The 23,906-nt window shown below is 45.3% G+C and overlaps 1 protein-coding gene across 5 annotated transcripts in view; it reads right to left on the bottom strand.

The window, feature by feature from the left end:
• The window catches only part of RNF31 (ring finger protein 31), a 28,672-nt gene extending 7,512 nt beyond the window's left edge, over positions 1-21,160 (bottom strand). Inside the window, exons 1-18 of one of the 5 annotated variants that reach the window (XM_066604030.1) lie at positions 20,952-21,076; positions 20,224-20,345; positions 18,544-18,709; positions 17,957-18,100; positions 13,715-13,870; positions 13,565-13,624; positions 13,407-13,455; positions 13,074-13,242; positions 11,156-11,759; positions 10,875-11,072; positions 9,453-9,704; positions 8,856-9,038; positions 6,833-7,039; positions 5,238-5,411; positions 3,666-3,764; positions 1,745-1,834; positions 500-614; positions 286-404 (exon numbers count right to left, since the gene is read on the bottom strand). In XM_066604030.1, coding sequence (XP_066460127.1) covers positions 286-404; positions 500-614; positions 1,745-1,834; positions 3,666-3,764; positions 5,238-5,411; positions 6,833-7,039; positions 8,856-9,038; positions 9,453-9,704; positions 10,875-11,072; positions 11,156-11,759; positions 13,074-13,242; positions 13,407-13,455; positions 13,565-13,624; positions 13,715-13,870; positions 17,957-18,100; positions 18,544-18,699 — 2,775 coding nt within the window. In that variant the 5' untranslated portion in view covers positions 18,700-18,709; positions 20,224-20,345; positions 20,952-21,076. Of the gene's footprint in view, positions 1-285; positions 405-499; positions 615-1,744; positions 1,835-3,665; positions 3,765-5,237; positions 5,412-6,832; positions 7,040-8,855; positions 9,039-9,452; positions 9,705-10,874; positions 11,073-11,155; positions 11,760-13,073; positions 13,243-13,406; positions 13,456-13,564; positions 13,625-13,714; positions 13,871-17,956; positions 18,101-18,543; positions 18,710-18,886; positions 19,249-20,223; positions 20,346-20,951; positions 21,077-21,116 lie in introns of those variants that run through there. The other 4 variants (XM_066604028.1, XM_066604029.1, XM_066604032.1 and 1 more) reach the window with 4 other exon arrangements.
• Positions 21,161-23,906: the final 2,746 nt, after the last annotated feature.

Genomic DNA, 23,906 nt, shown 5'->3' with positions numbered 1-23,906 from the left:
GTATGTGGCTGGAGGGAGGGGAGAGGGAGAAGAGAGAAGGGAGGAAAAAAAAAACAAAAACAAAAAAAACACAAAAAGCTCGGCACCCGGCGGGTCCAATACAAAAATGCTCGGGTCTCCCATTAACTTCAATGGTGTTCGTTACTCGAATAGAGCTCTCGAATATTAAAAAAAACTCGACTCGAATAATAAGGACCCGAGCATTTTGGTATTCGCTCATCTCTAGAAATGAACAATTACAAAGAATCCACTCACAATGTGACATTCTACTACTGAGCCACTTACATTTTTGGAGTGGAAAGTGTTGTAGCACCCACTGCAGAACTGATGGCGACACTGTGAGCAGATAAAATGCATACAACCTCCTCTTGCAAGTGCGTACGAAAATTTGCAATGTGGACAAGCTGAGGGAAGAAGTATACACAACAACATCAGCATATATTTTTTCAAGCAAGGTAAGATGACTACAAAGGCAAATATCATTGGGCAGTATACTCACTGATCCCATTTTCCTGGAGGTACACAGCCAGTCCCTGTGCCTGATATTCAGCGTCATTTTCTCTCTTCCAACTCTGGAAATCTTCACAACTTAGGGCTCGATGCTGCTCCTCCCACTGTATTAGTAGAAAAGTCATAGGGGCTTATTTACTATTCAAAATACAACAGTTTTCTAGTGCAAAATACACTAGAAAACTTTCTTACATGCTTGCGCCACATTTATCATACGTTTTTAGACACTTTGATAGTTTTTCCCACTTGTCCAAAAAATGGTGCGGCTTAGATTGCACCAAATTGTGCCAAAATTTTGGCACAATGTTTGGCGCAAACTAAGCCAACTAATAGGTGGCCTAAATGTAGACTAGGCAGTCCTAAAATTTGACAGATTTATCATTCAGTGATAAATCTGGCACATCTTAAGGGCTTATTCAGACGACCGTAAATCGGCCGGGTATTCACACCCGGCCGATATACGGTATCCCTCTCTGCAGGGGAAGCAGGCTGGAAGAGCCGGGAGCAGTGCACTCAGCTTCTGCCCTCTCTCCGCCCCTCAGCACTATTTGCAATGGGAGGGGCTAAGTTCCAGGATGCGGCTCCGCCCCCATCCCACCTCCTCCAATTGCAAATAGTGCCGAGGGGCGGAGAGGGGGCGGGAGCTCAGTGCACTGCTCCCAGCTCTTCCAGCTTCCTCCCCCTGCAGAGAGGAACACAGTATGTCAGCCAGGCGTGAATACCTGGCTGATATACGGTCGTCTGAATAAGCCCTAAGACTGTCTAGGCCAAGTTTGCACTGTCTAACTTTTAGACTGCATTAGTAAATAAGGCTTAGGGTGACTACCCACTACAGTTCTTTTTCACTGCGAAATTCGCAGCTTTTCTTCTCCAGGGGTCTATGGGACTTGTTAATGTTAAAATTGCGATCGCGCAAAATCGCATTTTAACATTAACAATCCCATAGACCCCTGGAGAAAAAAAACGCTGTGAAAATTGCAGTGAAAAAGAACTGCAGTGAGTGGTCACCCTTATAGTGTTTAATTTGCAGAATATAACCCTACATCTATATACATTACATTTTTCTGGCAACAACAAAGCATACATCTGGTCAGCAAACCCAAAAACTTCAGAAAGCACATTATGGGAACTTTGTAGAATCGCTATAGATTAGCTTAGAAGAGGGGTTGTTTCCTTTGGAGTCCATCTAGTTCAAGTTCACATGCAAAAATTTCAAAAAAGTTCTAAAACTTACGGGTCGCTTGCATTTCCTGCAGAAGCTGCAGTCACACTGAGGACACTTTACATCAAGTTGATCCCTTTCATAAATAAATCCAAATGAACACTAGAAAAGAAAAACAGAAGGTACTTATGTGTAGCTCTGTGTACTTTAGAGACATTATAGCGTCAGAATTTATTTTTCAATTTAGGGATGATATTGGCAGATATTACAGAGGTACAACAGTCGCAGTGCGTAAAATTTTGCAACTTCTGTGGGTGTGGTCAGCATACTTTTGGAGTCATTCATCCAAGGCAAGGGTTAAAATAAAATACACATTCATGGCAAAAAGATTTGGTTTTGCATAGAAACTCAATCAGACATATTCCATATGTAACAGACTTATTAAAGGGGAGGGAGAGCGAGAGAGAACGAACCAAGAAAAAAAAAAAAAAAAAAAGCTCAGCACCCGGCGTCCCACATACAAAAATTCTTGAGACTCCCATTGTAGTCAATGGGGTTCGTTACTCAAGTAGAGCTCTCGAATTTTACGAAAAGCTCAACTCGAATAACTCAAACCCGAGCATTTGGGTGCTCGCTCATCTCTAGATACTGCCTTTTTTAAATGATGGCATCTGCAAGAAGTGCCAGACGAATGTGATGTGGTGCTATTGCATGAGTGCCACCCACACGAATGTAATAGCACTATTTGTCGGGCTACACCTGGAATTGTAGGTTCAGTATGGTAGGTTCAAATATGAGCAGCTGCTAGCGCTCATGTAATAAAGCTCTTATATGACATTTGCTACACATAATAATGTGTAGCAAATGTGTTCTGTGTTCATCTTGTGTTCTGAATGATTCCACTTAGATAGACAACTGTGTTGAGAAGGATCACATGTCCTTCGTACTTCTCCGAAATCCTGCGGCAAGCGTTCTTAATAAGCACTATTGATTATCCAAGAGGACTTATTGGGAAGGAGGAAACCATAGCAGATGACAGGCCCTACATCAGACCCCATTCGGCACTTCAAGGAGTGTTCAGTAGACGCTGTCACACGCGTAACTTTTTTTTTTAGGTTTTTGGATGCCATTTTCGAAGTCAAAATCAGATGTGGATTCTGAAGGGAAAGAAAGTATAAAAAAATGGATGCTAGTTCTCTTTTTTGAATCCACTTCTGGTTTTGGAAAAAATATTTTACTGCGATGCTGAGATTTCATTACAGCCCAAAGCCTGTGTCGTGTGACTGCCAGGCTCTGCTGATAACATTTCCTGTTTTTATCTCTTCAGATGCAAGTTCTTTTTGGTTCCAAATCAACGAATGGCTCAGCATATAAACATTCGCCTGCCGCTATACCAGCCTGGTGGGATGTGAATATTATTAAACTTGATGATGACTACACCTAGCAGAATTCAGAAGGGCAGATGTTATACATTTTCTTCTGGAAGGTCAACTTGACGTACAGTAAATACAGTAGGCATCCGTGGTGGAAGTAGAATCTGTTCATATGAAGCATCCTATATAAACAGAAGTATAGGCTAACTGTATATGTTGCATGCAGTTAATTTCATGCAACATATACAATGGCACATGGAAAGACAAATACTCCAGGACACATAACTAGCACATAGACCTCTTCGTTCTAGCAGAACCAATGACGATCTCACGTTTCTTCAATTTCTGACTTCCCAACAGATACTTCTAGTCTTTCAAGCTCATATTTTATATCGCAATTGTGGCCTAAACTATCGTAGTACATTTTTATTCCACCTGGAGGACATCTTGTTATGACCATTGCCTATGAACTGAGACGTCCAATGTGGGCTCATCAATATATACTTATCCTTCACCCCCTTCCTTTCCCCAACCCCCTGCTTCTTTTCATCCCGTGTTCCCTTCTCTTCCCACAAGATAAAAACATCGGAACCAAAATCCACTATTTTGAGTATACTCACATGTGTGCACCAAAGGAACTTCGGATCTTTCATAAGTGTCCTTTCTGTCAGCTTTTTGTGGAACAAATTATATGCATCCTCCTCAAGGGTGTCCCGTAACTGAAAAACACCACAGAAGATTACAATAGTGAACACCTCTGTTAAACATCAGAAATCGTGGTCTAAACTAAGTAGATACTTCATGCGTATCAAAAATAAAACATTCCACATATGTTCAGACATAAAAATACACATTTAAAGCAAACGACTCTAAATAAGTTAGTTATTTTAGAGATAAATATGAGAGAAGCACTTTAGTGAAGTCTGTTTATTTAACGGATTGTTATAAATTGGCGAATTTTTTGGACTATAAGATACACGTTTTTAGCAAGAAGAAAAAAATCTTTCTGTAAAGCATGTGCGTCTTATGGTCCAGAGTCTGGCGGTTCCGGCAGTGCCAGAGGTCCAGACCACTTTCTTAAAGATCAGGAAGAGAACTGATAAAGCGCCTGCTGGATTACTGAGAGAACAGAGTTCTGCCCTGTGCTGATCTGTGTTATCAGTGCTGGGCAGGTGAGGAACGCACTTGTAGGAATCACTGACCTTGTACCAGGCTGGTCCTCCCAGTCTCAGCACACCACACAACAGGCTACAGGCATCAGTAGTGTGAAGGACCTTTCTAATCTCACTGTCATGTGACCAGACACCAGGAGGATTCAAGGCCCATTTACAAACAAAGATGGCATTTGAGCGTTCATTTTGCATAAACTACTAATTGGTACTAATGCCTATTAGTACCAATTAGTAGCTTAATCAATGCATTCTCTTTGTTCTGGTGCGGGGCTGAAAGCTGAGACAATGTAATCAGCGCTCCCCAAGGCAGAACACAGCATGCGGCCTCTTCTGCTGAATGATGTATTTTATGCCGAACTGAAAATCATCATTTGGCAGAAAAATGGGCACATTTACACATGGAATGTATATGTACAATGTATTAGGAAAGTCTTCAGGCCTTGTGCAAATTAAAACTAAATTTTAAGTTTTTCCACATCATTTCCACTCAATACCATATAATGAGAAAGTGAAAACTGAATTTTAGCAATCTCTGTAAATAAAAAAAAATAAATGAAAAACTAATATTTTGCATTGGCATAAGTAATCACACCCTGTACTGAGTGCTTTGTTTAAACACACTTGGTAGCGATTACAGCTCCAGTCTTCTTGGTTATGATGACATAAGGTTTGCACATCTGGATTTGAGGATTTTCTGCCATTTTTCTCTGCAGCTTCTATCAAGCTCCATCAGGTTGGACAGGGATTGTTTGTAGACAGCCATTTTCAGATCTCTCTAGAGATGTTTGATTGGGTTCCAGTGACATAGTCTGAAGACTTTCCAAATGCATTGTATGTAGCAGAGTTGTGTGTAAATAATGAGTGCACTACAGAGTTGTGCGTATATGTCTTATATGGATGCGTTCATACGTAGCAGATATTTGCAGATCTTCTGAAATATCTGCGTCACATTCTTTTTGCCGGAAAGATTTGTTCCCACAGTGTCGCACGTTATTGGTACACTACTAGAAGTAAACTTACCAGAATGTCTAGCGTAGAAAAGTAATGTAAGAGTTCGCCCTCATCGCTAATCTCTGGCTCCTCGCATGATGGGCACACCATATCTCTAATGTGTTTCTCCTTTACGGCAACTGTAAAGTGCATCCGGAAGCAGTCTGGGCAGATACAACACTCACACGAAGTTAGAGATCGCATCTGGAAAAGAGGAAGCAAGATCAAAATTCTGTATATACAAGACTTATCTTAAGAAGCAAACTACTGCTGACTAGCTTCACGTAAGAGATCTACCAGAATATGTTTATAAAGGCTATTTATGGTGCATTCCAATACAAAAACAGTTATTTAATACTTTACTTCTATGCTGATCTGTGACAGATTAAAGTTCCAGGTCCAAAGCGCAGGCTGCACTGCTGACATTGGAACCTTTCCTGTTCCGATTTTTGTCAGGTCCACAAGTGTGAACAACAGAGGCGTAACTTGAAGCTCCTGGGCCCCAATGCAAAACCTGTAACAGGGCCCCCAACTATAATGCTTTATTTATAGTACTGGGCTCCTTATATGGAGAAGAGAGGCCTTATTGGCCCCCTAAGGCTACTGGGCCCAGATGCAACCGCATCCCCTATAGTTACGCCCTTGGTGAACACTAAGGCTGCATCCGCACAGCTGCAAAATCATCACTACAATGTGAAGCCCATGGTTTCCAATGGGTTCTTTCACACGAGCGATGTTTTGTTGCAGGATTTTGTAGCCGGTACGGATACAGCCTCATGAAGTCAACCAGTTACTTTTCGGAGTGCGCACAACACACAAGTGCTTACTTCTAAACTCCTCCTCTAATCTTCTACCTCCAATTCCAGATTAATGCCTGTATTTGACTGCAGCCTTTGAAGCACAATGGGCATCTGACTTCAATCAATAGACAGTGTTCCTGTGTCTGAAGTGAAGCATGTGTGTTCTGGATGCAAACAAAATAAGGTAGTAAAATTGAATTCAGACTGTAAAATTGCATAAATACTTAGCCAATATTTAAGACTATGGGCATGTGTTGTTTTTTTCCCCTTTAAACCTATAGGCAAACTATCAGGTCCCCTATTTTGCCTTGGCTGTGGGCAGCATTGTATAATGATAGACACTCTAGTTTAGCTTCTGGCAGGACCGCTTATATTTGAGACCATGAAGTGCACGATCAGAGGTGATCAATGAATGGCTTATCTATTCACACTGCCTCCAGCAGCTGATTCACAGGTCTCCATGTATTACACTGCATTACGAGAGACCTGTCAATCAGTGGCTGAAGGGAGGGTGAGACAAGCCTGGATATATGAACATCAATGAGTATTATCGGATTAATCCCCGGTTGAATGTTACACTGTTTTAAATGTCTTAAAAAAAACACTACTGCACACATCATCAAGTGACACACTGCTGAAATCGTCATGTCTGTTACTATATTGTGCTGCTCTAAGTTTTCTTGACTGGCTTGACTTAAAATCTTCTGCCACTTATCTTTTATGAAAGGTGGAGATGAACAAACCCTGATGGAAACTGTCGCTTGCCATCTGCATTGCTGCGCTGCTGAGTGATATGCCAATATTATTTAATGTGCTCGATGGTACCTTATTGCGTGGAAGCTGCCATCCACAGACTGTACATTCCTGAGTTAGCATCCTCTTGATAAAATCACGGTCCTGTGATTCTCGCACGGCTTCCACAACATCCTGGAGGTTGTAACGCCCTTCGCCTTCCTGAAGCAGCGACAGCGCAAGCTCGGCACGTCCCCAACTATGTAGAGAATGCTCCGCAAGTAATCGTCTGAGGAGTGCCTAAAGGATCAGAAACAGCTTTAATCCATTAGTGTCCACCTATACGCCTTTTTATGGTACCCACCACTGGACTTTCTTCCAATGCATGCACCTTTTTATGACTTTGCATCGGAAGCCAGGCACAGGTGTACCATGCTGGGTGCAGTAGGTGCTCAACTGTAGGAAGTCAACTAGGCTCCTGTACTAACTGCTGGGATCAGAGCTTGCTCTAATCTCAAGCCTTTAACACTTTAGTCTGCGGGGTTGCACAGACCGTGGTATTTAAGAGGCTGACAAAAGAAGGGGGACTCCTTGTGATGCAATTGTGTGGTTCCGATGGGATGCTATGGCACCTAGAAGCCTAATAAGTTACCTCCATTTCAGCCATCCATAGTGGCCTATAAGACCCTTTGAGATACAGGGTTTAATAGGCTTGCGCAATACTGAAATAATGCGATCAAAGTAAAAGGAAGTTCAAGTCTCATAATGGGACAAAAGTAAAAATTATAATAAAATGTAATAAAAATGTAAAAACATATCTAAAAAACATGTCAACATGTCATTTATGCTGCAAGTTTTATGCCATAACAAAACTATGCCAGCATTGCAGTTTGTTAATCTTGCCTCCAAAACATGGAATAAAAAGTGATCAAAATGTCATGCAGTATGTTCCCAAAATGGGTATGAATGAAAACTGCAGATCATTCCATAAAAGACAAGCTCTCATGCAGCCTAATCGACGGGAAAATAAATATGCTGCAGCTCCAAGAATTCAACAATGCCAACGCGATGTTTCTAAAGTGCACCTAGTATGCAAAAATAGTAAAACAAAAAAGCTACATAAATTTGGTATCCATGTAATCTTATTCATTTATTTCTACCACAGATGGAATGATGTAAAAGTTGCATTTCTGCTTTTTCGCTCACCCAGAAATAAAACTTAATAAAAGTTATACATTGTACCCAAAAATGATATTAAAAACACAGCATGTCCAAACAGAAACAGGGACATCACTAACCAATAAACCTGAAGAGGTAGTCAGGTGCAGAATGCAAAAACTACAAAGGAAAACAACATAAACCCATGGAAAATGGTTAAGCGTTTATACAAGATTAAACAAGGGCATGTTACAAATGCGGCTGTACCCGGTGACCCCACGTGTATCACCACAAAAAGGGGGCTTCCTCAGAAAAACATGACAAGGTTGACAGAAAAATAAAAGAAAACTATGGCTCTTAGGCCTCTTTCACACGAGCGTTGCGATTTCGCCGTGTAAAAATGCCCGTGTGAATAGGGCCATGGAATGTGAAGATGAAAAAAAAACTGTAAAATTGGTGAGACATTAAGGCCTAAAATGGGCCGTCATGAACGGGTTAATACACAGACTTAAGGTGCATTTACACACACAGATGATCGCTCAAAATTCGTCAGAAACTGACAGTTTTGAGCGATCACTTTGCACAGGTACTAATGGGCTAATCAGCTCTTTAGTACTTCATTTGCATGTATTTAGAGAACAGCAGGTGGTCTGTTCTCTAAATACATCACTATTGGTCTCCAGCGGGACAGCAGCTGTTAACAGGAGTTAAAGAATGTTATCAGCGCTGCCTGTGGAGTATTCAGCGAGCGGTCTCTTGTCAGGGACGAGGCTTTCATGCTGACCTGAAGTCAGCGATGGACGAAAAGTGTACCGTAAGTGTACGATGGGGGCAAATTTACACACAATGATTATCGCTCAAAAGATGGCTTTTGAGTGAATTTTAAGCGATAATCGTTGTCTGTACAATGGCCTTTACAAATCCCACTTATCTTACACAGTAAATATATCATAATCACCTGTCTGTCTCCAGAATCCAGCTGAAATGGGACTTCTTTATCTTCCCATACACGGTTGAGAAAAGGCTCTAAAACAGGTGTCTGTAAAATGCTAAGCGCTATTGTTACACTGCCGGCGCTCTCATAGAGGGCTGCGACCACCTTATCTCGATCCTGGAAGCCAAGGGCACACAGTTCCTCCATCTATAAATCAGAACCAAAAAGAGAGCAGTTAAAGCATACGTCTTACACCTGATCAGGGTCTAGAAAATGACTAAATTGTCAAGTACTAGAGATGAGCGAGCACGCTAAGTTAAGGCGATTACTCAAGTGAGCATCGTTTTTTTCGAGTAACTGCATACTCGGCTGAAAAAATTCGGGGGGGGGGTGGGGTGTGGGGGGGGGGGGGGAGTGAGAAAGATCTCTCTCTCTCTACCCCCCACCCCCTGAATTTTCTCAGACAAGTATGCAGTCGCTCGAAAAGACCGATACTGGCTCAAGTAACTGCCTTAACTGAGCGTGCTCGCTCATCTCTATCAAGTACTTATCAGTAAAAGTAAACTGTCTCATGGCTTACTTCTACAGAGTAAACTGTGTGCCATCTTGCTGGTAACTAACCTTGCTTCTTCGCTGTATAATGCATAAATTCACGGCTTCCTCCATATGACCTCCACATGACAACCATGCGCTACGAGCTTCATCTGCCGTGAAAGCCCCCAACTCAGATCCGGCTTTCTGCGATGCAGCATCAATTAACTGTTCTAACACGTAAACTAGTTCAGACTGCAGCCACCGTAGAGGCACCTCCGTACCAGAGTACCGTATTGCACTGCACACCTCTTCTGGAGACACCCCATTCGCCTCCCCTTCCTGAGAACAGGACAAAGGATTACAGATGTGAAGTGCTTGAACTTTCCAACAGGAATCTGTTCTGTAGTAAATACTTTCAACATTAAAAACCCCTTTTGATGATTGTGTCATTTCCCGGGTGTTGTACGTCTGAGGCAGCACAGAGACAGCATGTGATGCTGCCACAACAATGGGACTTCCGGCTTAGTGCTTTCGTTTTCTCTCATCATGCGGTGTTGAAGCAAGGATACTGTGTATCATTGTGTTACAATCATTTGGTTTTAATAGAATTTAAAAGGGGTTTTTCTAGACAGCGCCCACTGTCAGTGTGGGCACACACCAGAAGCCGATGCTCATAATTGCAGGAGCAGCTCTGACTGAAATGAATAGGAGAGGCAGCAGCGTCCCGTTCTTGAACTCCTGGCAACATGGCACTCAGGGTGTGAGCGCCAATGCCATGAACACAAGCGGTAACAATTCAGCCTCTCAGTGGCTGCAGTGGTCAAGTGATTTCCTATGACATTATATGTCACAACAATCATCGGGACCACAGCGGGACTGCAGCGCTGGATGCTGGCAGCCACAGTGACATAAGTATATATCAGTTTCGTATTTTAATGCAGGCAGTGTTATTGAAAAGTGGTTGTCCCATAACCTCACAACCCCTTTAATTGCATGAAATCTATCAAATGATGAATGCAGCATGATAAATTTTGGAGCAACTCATTGCAAAAAGCTGAACATTTCTTTTCCCGTATGCTACTTTATGGCGTTCCACTGTGGTTCATTAATTCCAATTTACACCAATTGTACATGTCTCATAATATTCTGATTAGCAGGGGTTTCAGCACCGAGACCCCCACTGAGCTCTAGAACGTAGATTCTGTGTTGACCTCTTCTCTGCACCCACTGGCAGTCATGTGGAGATCGAATGTAGTGGCGGTTGTATAAGCGAGGTTGTAGAGAACCCGCAGTGAGGAGGAGCGGAGCAACATTAGACCCCTGTTCTCAGGATCGTGGGGTTTCAACGGTGAGACCCCCGCCCACCAATCAGACTTTCATCCCCCATCCAATAGATAGGTGACAATAGTTGATTTTGGGATAACCCCTTTAAATGACACAAATTTGAAAAGACCAAGAAAGCATTTTAGAAAGTGCATATAGCAGGTCATTTTTTTACATTTCCCTTACCTTAATCAATGCGACTAGTTTTGCTCCATCCTCCTTCATTTGCTTCTGTCTCATCTCGTCCTGGTTTTTTAATGGTTTTTCTTGTACCTTTTTCTTACTCTCTTCTGTAGATAACAGCCCTTCACTGGTTCGGTCACACATCTCACAGACACGGCCACTGCATGAGTTGAAAAATGTGCAGTGGGAACACTGCCAACCCTAGGGTCCACATTACAAAAGTTAGAGTAGTTTTGTCCCATTTTTTCCTACTTTTCCAAATTCTTACCGTTACTACAAATTACCTTTGATATATTTGCTTGTTTTTCCTTATCCTGATTTAGAAATTCAGATAAATTTTCGAAGTTGCTGATAAACTTCTTGATGGGTTTCTCAAACGTGTAAGAGTTATCTGGGCTGCCTTTCTTTGAGTAAGGAAGACTAGCATTGTTATTGCCTTGGGTTAGTGGCCTTGGATTAGTTGCCTCAATATTGATTGGTTTGTCATACATACCACCACACACAGTGGTCTTCCTATTCACTAACAGAGATATAAGTCCACTCTGGTCAGGTAAGGCTGCCGTCTTGTAGAAGCCTATAGGGTCCTTAGTATCTATCAAGGAAAAAGCAGTAGACTCATGGTCTATAGATGGTTTCCCGGCGAGCCGAGGTCGGTCACAAGCTGCACACAAGACAGCTGAAGAAGGATTCTGTAGGGTACAAGCCTGACACTTCCATGTGTCTTTCTGCAAAGAAGTTTCTAATGTCATACTTGATGCGTTATTACAACCACGGGGGCGGTCACATCCAACACAGAGAACTGACCCTCCTCTATTTAAAGTATGGCATGACATGCACTGCCATGGGGGGCGAGATGAAACACGTGGAAGAAACTCATCATCCTTGGGCCTTTATAAGAAAAAAAAAGAAAAAGAAACACGTTACAGGCACTTAAAGTGAGCCTGTCACATCCCCACAACATCATAAACTAAGTCCGCACCGCAGATCCGCAGCAAATACCATCCGCAGCATGCTATGGGAAATCTATTCTTCCTGCATACTATTGGAACCCAACTGCAGTTGCCACTCACAGAGGAAATATTGCAGCATGCTCCATCTTTGCGCGGATTCCACGCGGACGGCCTCCATTGAAGTCAATTGACATTGCGGACAGGTTGCAAATTCCGCGCCATTGCTAGGTGATGACACGGGAAAAGCAGGAGTTTAAAAAATAATAATTTGTACTGTGCATGTCCGACTGCGAGCCGTGCGGACCATCCGCAGTACAGATTCGAAGAGAAGGAAAAGCAGGTATGCACAGATGTCGCTACTGCCAGGGCCAGATTCCACATGCGGAATCTGGCTCTGCCGTGCGCAGCGGCTTATGTTATGGTGCTATTAGGGAAGGTGACAAGGAGCTGGGTGATGTATTTTTTTTTAATTGTTTTCGGCTCATGCAATTCAGCAGTGTCCCCCTCTGAAGTCATCAGGCGGCACGAAAATCCCACTGTTTTCAGCGTCACATGCACATGCTTTCCTATACAAGTCTATGAGAGAGTGCGCACGCGGGACTGTCAAAAGAGTTGCATTTTCGTGCTGCTCGCTGACTTCAGAGGGGGACACCTCTGTATCACGAGAGCGGGCGAGTATAAAAAAATACTTCACTCAGCTCCATGTCACATTCCTCAACAGCACCATAGCTTAGTTTATGCTGCTGTAAGGATGTGACAGGTTCTTTTTAGTCTTTCTGAAGCCTAATTAAAGGATATCATTTTGTAACAAATGTTATTGCTTCAATGCATCTTAAATAAAACACGAAAAATCTTTGCTAACAGTCTTACAATATCCTACTCTTTTGTGTCTACAGCTCCAATAGATGTATGAATCTTCATGGTAGCATGGACACACATATCCTGTGTAGTCTGATCCAGCAGTCATTCTCCCCTCTATCTGTCCCTTACTCCTTGTAAACCTTCATTTCATAGGCCATCAGTGAATCACGAATGGCTAGAAGACAGCATGACTGCAGATCAGGGTACATAGTTGCTGGAGTCTGTGACCATGGAAACACGTAGGACCATATTGTAGACAGAAAATTGACAAATAGCGTAAGACTATTTGCAATAGTGTTTCATTTAAGATGCATTGAAGGAGTAAAACAATTTGTTACAAAAGTGTAAATACAATATGAGTATAGTAGAAAACCAAAAACGAACCCAATACCTGTTCGTGGGAGATGTACCGCAGGGAGTGCGTTGGTGATGTGAACGACTGGGGTGCGTATGTACTCTGTGGTCACACTCGAGGCACAATGCGTCATTACATGATGCACACACGACGGAGATGGTCCTCACACCACACAGACCACATCCTTCAGAGGACTCTTCTGAAACTAGAGAGACAACCAATATCCAAAGATTTGAAGTTAGGGCTAAAAATACACAATACCTCATAAGAACGGTTAAACTAGAGTAAAACATGTTAAAAGGGAAAATGTACAATATAATGTAATTCCAGTATATGAATTTCCAAGTGGTAAAGCGGTTTCTGGATTACCTGATGGAGCAGGTTTGGAAAACACCACAGAATCTGTGACCAAGGATGGCTGCATGAATACAAAAATCCCATGCGTCATGAAAGCTTTTCCTTAGAAGGCCACAGAAAGCAACATATTTTTCAGGTAAAACTCAACAAAACATATCTTAATACTTTACCGGAGAGAAATGCATATACAGCAGTTCCTGTTTTGCTTGCTCCTGGAATGGATGGCAATCCTGGGGGTAGAAACAGCATTCATTTCAGTTAAGGAAAAACCACAGTATGTGAAGGCCAGTAGTCACACCTGAAAGCAATGAGGCACTTACAGAGGCCAGAAGATTGAGCTCGCGGTGGAGGATAATGACATCTGCCGTCACAGCAGCAACATTGGCGGCATCTGGTTCTTGCATAGTATCCGGAAAGCTAAGACCGTCTGGGAGAGACTGTGTGTAGCCGTACAATGATAAGACATGACGCCCGCCCTAGGAGGCAAGAAAAGAAATATCTTAGGATACATACTAAATACATTTAAGAAAGTATAGTAAATCTGCAAGATAGACTGTCTGCATGTATCGCCTCCTTTGGCTTGGCATTTTCACCATACAGCCAATATCTAAAGTGTACCTCCAGTGATCATTTAAGGTGCCCCTCGCATCAATTTATAGGGTGCAATCAATATTAGTTTATAATACCAGGGAGGACTGAAAACCTCTCAGCCTGATCCCCTTCCTGAAATGTCATTGTTACTATAAAGTGTGTTCTTTTGTGAACTTACTTGCAAGTTTCAGGATAATAGCACTCATTTTTATTTCTTTTTTTTATAATGAGAAGAAATACAAGTCTATGGGAGAACACACGCATGAGACTCTGAAGAAGAGTCACATCTTCATGCCGCACGCCAACTTCGGAGGGGAACAGTGCTGGATCGCAGGAGTAGGCGAATATAAAAAAAAACACAACTCGGCTCCAGGGGCGTAGCTAGATGCTCATGGACCTGAGTGCAAAAGTTTATCTTGAAGCTCCTGGGCCCCAATGCAAAACCTGTAACGGGGACCCCAACTATAATGCTTTATTTATAGTACTGGGCTACCTATATGGAGAAGAGAGGCCTTATGGGTCCCCTAAGGCTTCTGGGCCCGGGTCCAACTGCATCCCCTATAGTTATGCCAGTGCTCGACTCCCTGGCACGTCCCCTTACAGCACCAAGTGTAAAACTTGCTCCATACCCGTAGCTGTCAGTTCTTTCATACAGTTGACAGCCGTTTAACTACTAAGAGGAAGGGATTAATGCTGACCATGGCATCTAAGCAACTAGTAGTCACAGGGTGCCAATGCGCTGCCAAGGCAGCCTGGGACCTTGTGAAGGCTTGCCATGGATCAAGTTCTACCTGTTGGTTGGGCTTAAGAGGCTGTCAATAAAAGTACAAGATTGTGCAATACTCAAGTATTGCAGATATTGAAAAGGGATCAGACAGAATTGCTGTTTTATGAACACCTGTTGCTCCCCAAAAATAAAGCTATGGGACTCAGAATATGGCAACAAAAAGGAATTTTTATAAGGGTTTTTTATTTCTTTAGAAGTAGTAACACATAAAAAAACCTGGTATTGCTATAATCAGACTGACCTGCAGAATAAGGTGAACATGTCCTTTTACTGCACTGTGCATGTTGTACAAAAAAAAACAACAAAAACAACAATGGCACAATTGCATTTTTTTTCATATTTCATCCCAGTTAGAAATTTTGCTATACACTACATTTTATGGTGGATGAAATGGCACAATTCAAAAAAAACAACTCGGCCATCAAAAAACAAGCCTTTAAACGGCTTTATCAATAAAAAAAAAATTAAAAAAGCTTATGTATCTTGAAAGGCGAGGATCAAAAAATATCAGTTCTTCAAGAGGTTTAAGGAAAAAACAAACAGAAAACTTTTGTTGTGATCTCAGACAGCTCCATTAAGGCCCTATTCACATTCAGAGCTAATAGTGCAGCTCTTAAAGGGGTTGTCCCGCGAAAGCAAGTGGGTCTATACACTTCTGTATGGCCATATTAATGCACTTTGTAATGTACATTGTGCATTAATTATGAGCCATACAGAAGTTATAAGAAATTTTTCACTTACCTGTTCCATTGCTAGCGTCCTCGTTTCCATGGAGCCGTCTAATTTTCAGCGTCTAATCGCCAAATTAGATGCGCTTGCGTAGTCCGGGTCTTCTTCTTTTATGAATGGGATCGCTCGTGCCGGAGAGCGGCTCCGTGTAGCTCCGCCCTGTCACGTGCCGATTCCAGCCAATCAGGAGGCTGGAATCGGCAATGGACCGCACAGAAGCCCTGCGGTCCACCGAGAGAGAAGATCCCGGCGGTCATCTTCAGCAGGTAAGTAAGAAGTCACCGGAGCGCGGGGATTCAGGTAAGCACTCTCCAGTGTTCTTTTTTAACCCCTGCATCGGGGTTGTCTCGCGCCGAACAGGAAGGGGGGGGGGGGGGGGGTTTTGAAAAAAAAAAAACCCGTTTCGGCGCGGGACAACCCCTTTAATTGCACTGACACCTCATAGTCCCAGTGAAAGATTAAGCACAACAAAGTCCCCAAAAACAGGAGTATAGAACACATATAAAGGTGGAGCATTTTGTGCCCAAATTTACCAAACGTTTGTCACAAAATCTGTTGTAAAACTAAGCTAACTAATACGGTACGTCATATAAAATTATGGGTGGAAGTGCTGCGGGATGTACGCAGCATTTCTGCATCCAACACAGAGTCAAAATCCGCACCACTGGTCTGTAATCGCTCGTGTGAGATATTATTTGGGCGACTATCCGACTGTGTAAAAGCACCCTTAGGCTGGGTTCACACAGGGCGGATTTGCCGCGGAAATTCTGTGTCGAATTTCTTAAGTCAAATTTCAACAAATGTTTTTTTTCCTGAAATGCTACAGTGTTTCTGACCATCACATACGTGGGGCTAATAGACATTCCTGTCCTGGGTTTGGGCAGCATGAACCTAGTGACAGATGCCCTTTAAGACTGTTTAGTCTAAGTTTGTACTAACAATTAGAGAGTATTAGAAAATCTGCCCCAATGTGTCACCAAAAAAAGACACACCGTATTTTTCGTTTTTTAAGACGCACCTAGGTTTTATAGGAAAAAAATATTTTGAATTCCCCCCAGACCAGGCAGTGAGGGAGGTATCATAGGAGGAATAAACAGCAGTAGTACTGCCTCCGAATTAAGGTCAGCCTGCTATTCAGGATCCAGGGACAGCTGAGTGTAAATGTAATGGTGATCTTATTACTTGTCATCCAGCTTTCCTGGAGCCCTGAATGCCATGTTTGACTAGTTATAGCGATGTATGTTGGGTATTATTTTATTTTGACGCCACCGGAAGCTAAGGGTTTGACAGGAAAAAATGCACCTGTCACACCCCAAGCTCCCGATTGGGTCAATAGATGAAGGTCCTGGAAGGTGCTAAACTGCTTTAATGTGAGGCGTACTATGTGGTATGTAACTGAACAGCCATCTACAGCTAAACGCCTGTCCCCCAACTCTGGCACTGTGGCCCCCCAGCTGTCCTGCTCCTGCACCTGTATGCTTCCACAGGCTGTAAAGACCCATTTACACCAGCCGATGTTTTCTTTAAACAAAAACAAAAAAACAACAACAACAACGCTAATCGGCAATCGTTTTAGCGATAATCGGTGTGTGTAAATGTGCACCCATCGTCCGCTTTTCAGGGACTGCTGGCTGATTGTTAAATTCCGTCCAACCTAAAAATCATCGCCAGTGTAAACCAGCGTTAACTCACATTCCCCTGCCGTGGCCTTCCAGATGTCGACCTCCTGCTGCTCTATGCGGCTGCAGCCTCTAACTCACAGTCTGCCGCTGCTGTAGCTCCCTGCTCTCGTCACGCAGTGTGCGAGGGGCACATGTAAGGGAGTGTAGCGCGCCACTGCTGGCTCCCTGCTGCTGTGGGGCTCTGTGTGTGGATGCCGTGTCACTTACGGGAGCCCTGACGCTGTGTCTTCCCTGCTGTCCACCGCAATGTGACACATATCTGAAAGGGAAAGGGGGGGGGGGACAAAACCACTCCATGGCACTGTGTCTTCACTCATGGCGACCCCGCTTCAAAACAGAGCGGGTGTCGCCTTCTGGTCCGCCGCCAGGAAAGGGGCTTTCAACTGGGCCAATCCTCGGCTGCAGCGTGGGCCATGAAGGAAACCCGCAACTCTGCAACCCGCTGTGTATTAAAAGGACTTGCAGCTGCAGCATTACGTTAGTGGCCTGCCAGGACCTGCAGGCAAACCAGCTGTGCAGCCAATCAGGTACAGGGAGCGTCACCCCCCAACATTGAATAGCATGTCTCATTAAGGTATGGGGTATAGACTTCAGCACACCTCCACCCCACCTGTAATGATCCTGAATTTCGTCACATTTGCTTTACAGGACACTCTGACTGTCAGCGTCTTATAAAGCGAAAATACGGTAACTTTAAGCATCCTAAAGAGCATAAAATAGTTAAAAAACAACAACAAAAAAAAGATAAACTAGGATGAGTAAATACAACTTACATTAATGGCGTCAACAGTCGATTTGAAAACTGGGTTGTTAAATTTGACACTTCTCCAAAATTTCGGACGATGTGATGAGAGGAGATTCTTCCCATATTTCTCCAAGATATTGAGAGCAGTGATCACAGAGCGAAGATTTGGCGACTGCAGTGCCAAGAAATTCAGGAAAATTAATCATTTCCATTTCAAACAATAAGTTATAGTTAAAGCTCATGCTATAAACTAAAAAAAAAACTGCACAGCAAGAAAACCAGTGCTATACATTACAGGGGTTATCCGGGCTTTTGCCACTGATCGCCGATCCTTAGGATAAGCTAGGAAAATATCTCATTGTTGGGGGTCCAACTCTCAGCTGTGTGAAGGGGCTGAGCATGGAGGACTACTTCATAGAACCACCATGAAAAGTGCAGCGCTCCAAGAACTACCAGTGTGCAACCCAACTGAACGATTGAGGAGTTTGCAGCAACTCGGACCCCCGCTGATCAGACATTGATGGCCTATTGTAATGACAGGCCATCAATTTTAAAAGTGTGGATAACCCCTCTAAGTGTAGTTTGGAGGAGAATACATGATTGTTATTTATCTACCTGTTCAGTACGTGGAAGCAGAGTTGGCAGATCCAGTCTACGATAGCGATCTTTGAATGGCACCTCTAGCATCTGGTCAAGTAGACTGGTTGTCACAGTGTCAGGCTGGTGAATTAAAGCAAGTTCCAGAGCATTTCTGAGCTGCCAGGTATCCATGCTTCAGCCGCTGGTAGGGTGGAAGTAATACACAGTAACACGTTAGATGTGCTTGGCGACAAAGTTGCATTCATATACCAAATAAATTGCAAACTGTATAGACATTGACTGAGCAATATTCCAACAATCAACAACCTATGAATTCCCTATGGGTTCCCGTCATTCCCAAATCCCATCAATTTCCTACCTACTAGACATGGTGAAATTCCACAGCATTATGATAGTCCCACGGCCTGCGTGCGGTAGCCATAGAATCAGCTCCTTGCTATCAGCGTCTGTCTTCTTACACTGCGTCCCCGATATTCACTGACCTTTGTGCATGCTATACACTGGCATCTGTCTGAACCCGAATGGCACCCAGGTTACATATTAGATGTCAGGTGATCCATGCAAAGAAAACCATAAGGCTGGGTTCGCACAGGGCGGATTTGCCGCGGTAATTCTGTGCAGAATTTCGCTGCGGTAAACCTGCCTGCGGCCGCTAATCCCGAGATTGGCCAGCCATATGGGCGAGATTTGTCAAAAATCTTGTCCACACGGGACGGCCAATCCGTCACGGCAAAGCTGGCAGAAGCCGGCGCTGTGGCGCGGATTCCCCGGCCGCAGCATGTCCATTCTTTTTTTTTCCCGTTGCGGCCCTGCTCTCCTCTACGGGAGCACAGGCTGCAACGGAAAAGCATGTGGCCAAGCCGCTCCAAAACCTGCGGCTAAGTGCCGTGGGTTTTGAAGCTGCACTTTCCCGACGGAAATCTCGCAGTTTTGCGCTGCGGCAAAACTGCAAGATTTCCGCCAGGAGTACGTCCCGTGGGAACCCAGCCTTAGGCTGCTTTCACACGGGCGACAAAATTGCGTGATTTTGTAGTGATGCAACAGCGCTACAAAACTGCATGTATGTGGGGCCCAGGTGTCCAATGGTTACCTGCACATTAGCAATGTTTGTCTGATGCAATGTTGCTAGAAGAAAAAAATATGTGGCATGCTCTATACAGCCCCAATTTGCGATGTTTTGTAGCCCATATTTCCCTATGGAGCGGGCTAGTTTATCGCATAGCACGTACTTGCAATTTTCGTGCTATGCGATACATTTTTAACGCGGCACGGTGGTGCGATGCAAGATTTTTTGACATGAAAAAGCATCACTGACCGTACAAAATCACGTGTACATAGCAGCGATGCACTGTGAGCCACGGTCCCCAACCCTCCCCGCATGCACCGTGAGCCACGGCCCCCAACCCTCCCCGCATGCACCGTGAGCCACGGCCCCCCCACCCTCCCCGCATGCACCGTGAGCCACGGCCCCCCCACCCTCCCCGCATGCACCGTGAGCCACGGCCCCCCCACCCTCCCCGCATGCACCGTGAGCCACGGCCCCCCCACCCTCCCCGCATGCACCGTGAGCCACGGCCCCCCCACCCTCCCCGCATGCACCATGAACCCCGGGCCCGCCGCATGCAACGCGAGCTCCAGGCCGGCTGCATGCACCATTCATCTGTCCCTATTGAGTGCAGATCTATCAAACTCAACTGTGCATGTATCGCTATCCCCGCACTTCTGGTCCAACCAAGAACAATGGCGCCGAAGGAGTCACACCCCTGTAGCAGAAAGGGGCGCTGGGAAGGGTCAGCGTTTCCATACGCATCCCCGCTCTGTTCAAAGTGGGGATTTTGAAAGAAAAAAAAGAAAACACACTGAGCGCGTCAGTGACGTCACATTCCCGGGCATGCGCAGTTCCAATCGCAGCCAGAACGCGGTCTCTGCAGCATGCTGCGTATTTGTTTTGCGAAACCAAAATGCACGTGCAAAATACAGCCGTGTGAACGAATTCACTGAAATCATCGGGTTCTACTGTCTGCGTATTGCGTGTGCGAACTCTGCACACAAAAAGGTGCGCAAATATGGTGCAAATCCGGCCTCAGGGCGCTTTTACACGTAACGATTAATCGCTACAAAAAAATAAAACTCTTCGGATCATTCGAATTATCATTGTTCAGTGTAAAGAATGAACGCTAATGTGTTCGCTTATCATTCGTTTTACGCAGACATGAAGGCCAACGTTGGCTCATTCGCTAATCGTCCAATTTAATCACGGATCGTTCGGCCGCTCGCTGGTGCGGCGAATGCGAACAACTTGCGTGCGAACGAGGTATCTGCCTGCATCATCGGGCTGCGCCAGCGGACTCTGGCATTATTCGCTGGTGCGGACTATTCATCGCTCCGTGTAACGCGCCTTTAAAAACAATTCACCAACAAACCAGCCATGCTGACAGCTGGGTCCAGCAGCCTCTGTGAGCAGCTCTGTCCTCCACAGCAGTGACCCCATCACTACACCACAGAGCACAGGCACAGGTTGTGCGGCATGCTGAGCCCTGTAGTTCTCCCCTCTGACCCCACCTCCCCCCTCACCCGTGAGACATTACCTCACCTCCGTCACTTCTTGCTGCTTCTCTTACTTCCTCCTTCCCTACAAGTGACACATTGCCCGTTCAGTTGCGGCCTAGCGGCCCCTAGAGGCCGGAGGTAGAAACACACTGGAGGACGACAGTACTCAACACTGTTTACATCCGTGCGGGCTGTTTGCGCTTCCCCTCGTGATAGTCACCTGCGGTTACTAGTAGTCATGGCCTGTCACCGTGTGCCCTGTGGTTTCTAGTAGTCATGGCCTGTCACCTTGTGCCCTGCAGCTACTAGTAGTCATGGCCTGTCACCGTGTGCCCTGTGGTTACTAGTAGTCGTGGCCTGTCACCGTGTGCCCTGTGGTTACTAGTAGTCGTGGCCTGTCACCGTGTGCCCTGTGGTTACTAGTAGTCGTGGCCTGTCACCGTGTGCCCTGTGGTTACTAGTAGTCGTGGCCTGTCACCGTGTGACCTGCGGTTACTAGTAGTCATGGCCTGTCACCGTGTGACCTGTGGTTACTAGTAGTCACGGCCTGTCACCGTGTGTCCTGCAGATACTAGTAGTCATGGCCTGTCACCGTGTGTCCTGTGTTTACTAGTAGTCATGGCCTGTCACCGTGTGCCTTGCGGTTATTATTAGTCATGGCCTGTCACCGTGTGTCCTGCGGTTAGTAGTAGTCGTGGTCTGTCACCATGTGCCCTGCGGTTACTAGTAGTCATGGCCTGTCACCATGTGCCCTGCGGTTACTAGTAGTCATGGCCTGTCACCGTGTGTCCTGCACCTACTAGTAGTCGTGGCCTGTCACCGTGTGCCCTGTGGTTACTAGTAGTCGTGTCTTGTCACCATGTGTCCTGCGGCTACTAGTAGTCGTGGCCTGTCACTGTGTGCCCTGTGGTTACTAGTAGTCGTGGCCTGTCACCATGTGCAATGCGGTTGGTTACTAGTAGTCATGGCCTGTCACCATGTGTCCTGCGGCTACTAGTAGTCGTGGCCTGTCACTGTGTGCCCTGTGGTTACTAGTAGTCGTGGCCTGTCACCATGTGCAATGGGGTTGGTTACTAGTAGTCATGGCCTGTCACCGTGTGACCTGCGGTTACTAGTAGTCATGGCCTGTCACCGTGTGACCTGTGGTTACTAGTAGTCATGGCCTGTCACCGTGTGTCCTGCAGATACTAGTAGTCATGGCCTGTCACTGTGTGTCCTGCAGATACTAGTAGTCATGGCCTGTCACCGTGTGTCCTGTGTTTACTAGTAGTCCTGGCCTGTCACCGTGTGCCCTGTGGTTACTAGTAGTTGTGGCCTGTCAGCATGTGCCCTGCGGTTACTACCGTAGTAGTCATGGTCTGTCACCATGTGCCCTGCGGTTACTAGTAGTCATGGCCTGTCACCATGTGCCCTGTGGTTACTAGTAGTCATGGCCTGTCACCGTGTGTCCTGCAGCTACTAGTAGTCGTGGCCTGTCACCGTTTGCCCTGTGGTTACTAGTAGTCGTGTCCTGTCACCATGTGTCCTGCGGCTACTAGTAGTCGTGGCCTGTCACTGTGTGCCCTGTGGTTACTAGTAGTCGTGGCCTGTCACCATGTGCAATGCAGTTGGTTACTAGTAGTCATGGCCTGTCACCGTGTGTCCTGCGGCTACTAGTAGTCCTGGCCTGTCACCATGTGCAATGCGGCTACTAGTAGCCATGGCCTGTCACCGTGTGCCCTGCGGTTACTAAAAGTCATGGTCTGTCACAGTGTGCCATGCAGCTACAAGTAGTCATGGTCTGTCACTGTATGCCCTGTGGTTACTAGTAGTCGTGGCCTGTCACCGTGTGTCCTGCAGCTACAAGTAGTCGTGGCCTGTCACTGTGTGCCCTATGGTTACTAGTAGTCGAGGCCTGTCACGATGTGCCCTGCGGCTACTAGTATTCATGGCCTGTCACTGTGTGCCCTACGGTTACTAGATGTCGTGGCCTGTCACCGTGTGCCCTGTGATTACTAGCAGTTGCCTGTCACCATGTGTCCTGCGGCTACTAGTAGTCACGGCCTGTCACCGTGTGCCCTGGGGTTACTAGTAGTCATTGCCTGTCACCGTGTGTCCTACAGCTACTAGTAGTCATGGCTTGTCACCGTGTGCCTTGCGGTTATTATTAGTCATGGCCTGTCACCGTGTGTCCTGCGGTTAGTAGTAGTCATGGCCTCTCACCATGTGCCCTGCGGATACGAGTAGTCATGGCCTATCACCGTGTGCCCTGCGGATACTAGTAGTCATGGCCTATCACCGTGTGCCCTGCGGATACTAGTAGTCATGGCCTGTCACTGTGTGCCCTGCGGTTACTATTAGTCATGGCCTGTCATCGTGTGTCCTGTGGTTACTAGTAGTCATCACCTGTCACCGTGTGTCCTGCGGTTACTAGTAGTCATCACCTGTCACCGTGTGTCCTGCAGCCGCGATTTGCGATGTGTGGAAGGGGCCCAAAATAAATACTTTATTCCCCAATGGACTTAACAAATTAATTAAAACTACTTGATTGCTTTAAAAACGGTTGTTAGGCGGAAAAAAATATATATATATATATTTGTTTCCCCTTTGTCTGTTGTTTAGGCTGCCTGTCCACGGACGATGATCCGTTTGGGATAAATCGCCTGCAGATCACGCTCTGTAAAGCTTTCCATAGGGTTACTATGGAAATCGCAGTGCCGGCATCCAGGAGCAGAGAGCGATAACGATTCTCCGCTTGTGGGATTTAAATTGCGGCATGCTGCGATCGCCGCGATTCTCATCTCAGAGACCTGTCTGTACTCCCCCTCCTCCTTGCTAGCGATATTCCG

Source organism: Eleutherodactylus coqui, chromosome 5 (genome assembly GCF_035609145.1).
Source record: "Eleutherodactylus coqui strain aEleCoq1 chromosome 5, aEleCoq1.hap1, whole genome shotgun sequence".
NCBI classification, from domain to species: Eukaryota; Metazoa; Chordata; class Amphibia; order Anura; family Eleutherodactylidae; genus Eleutherodactylus; species Eleutherodactylus coqui.
Note: the sequence above shows the minus strand (reverse complement) of the source record. Positions and strands in the feature narration are given on the sequence as shown.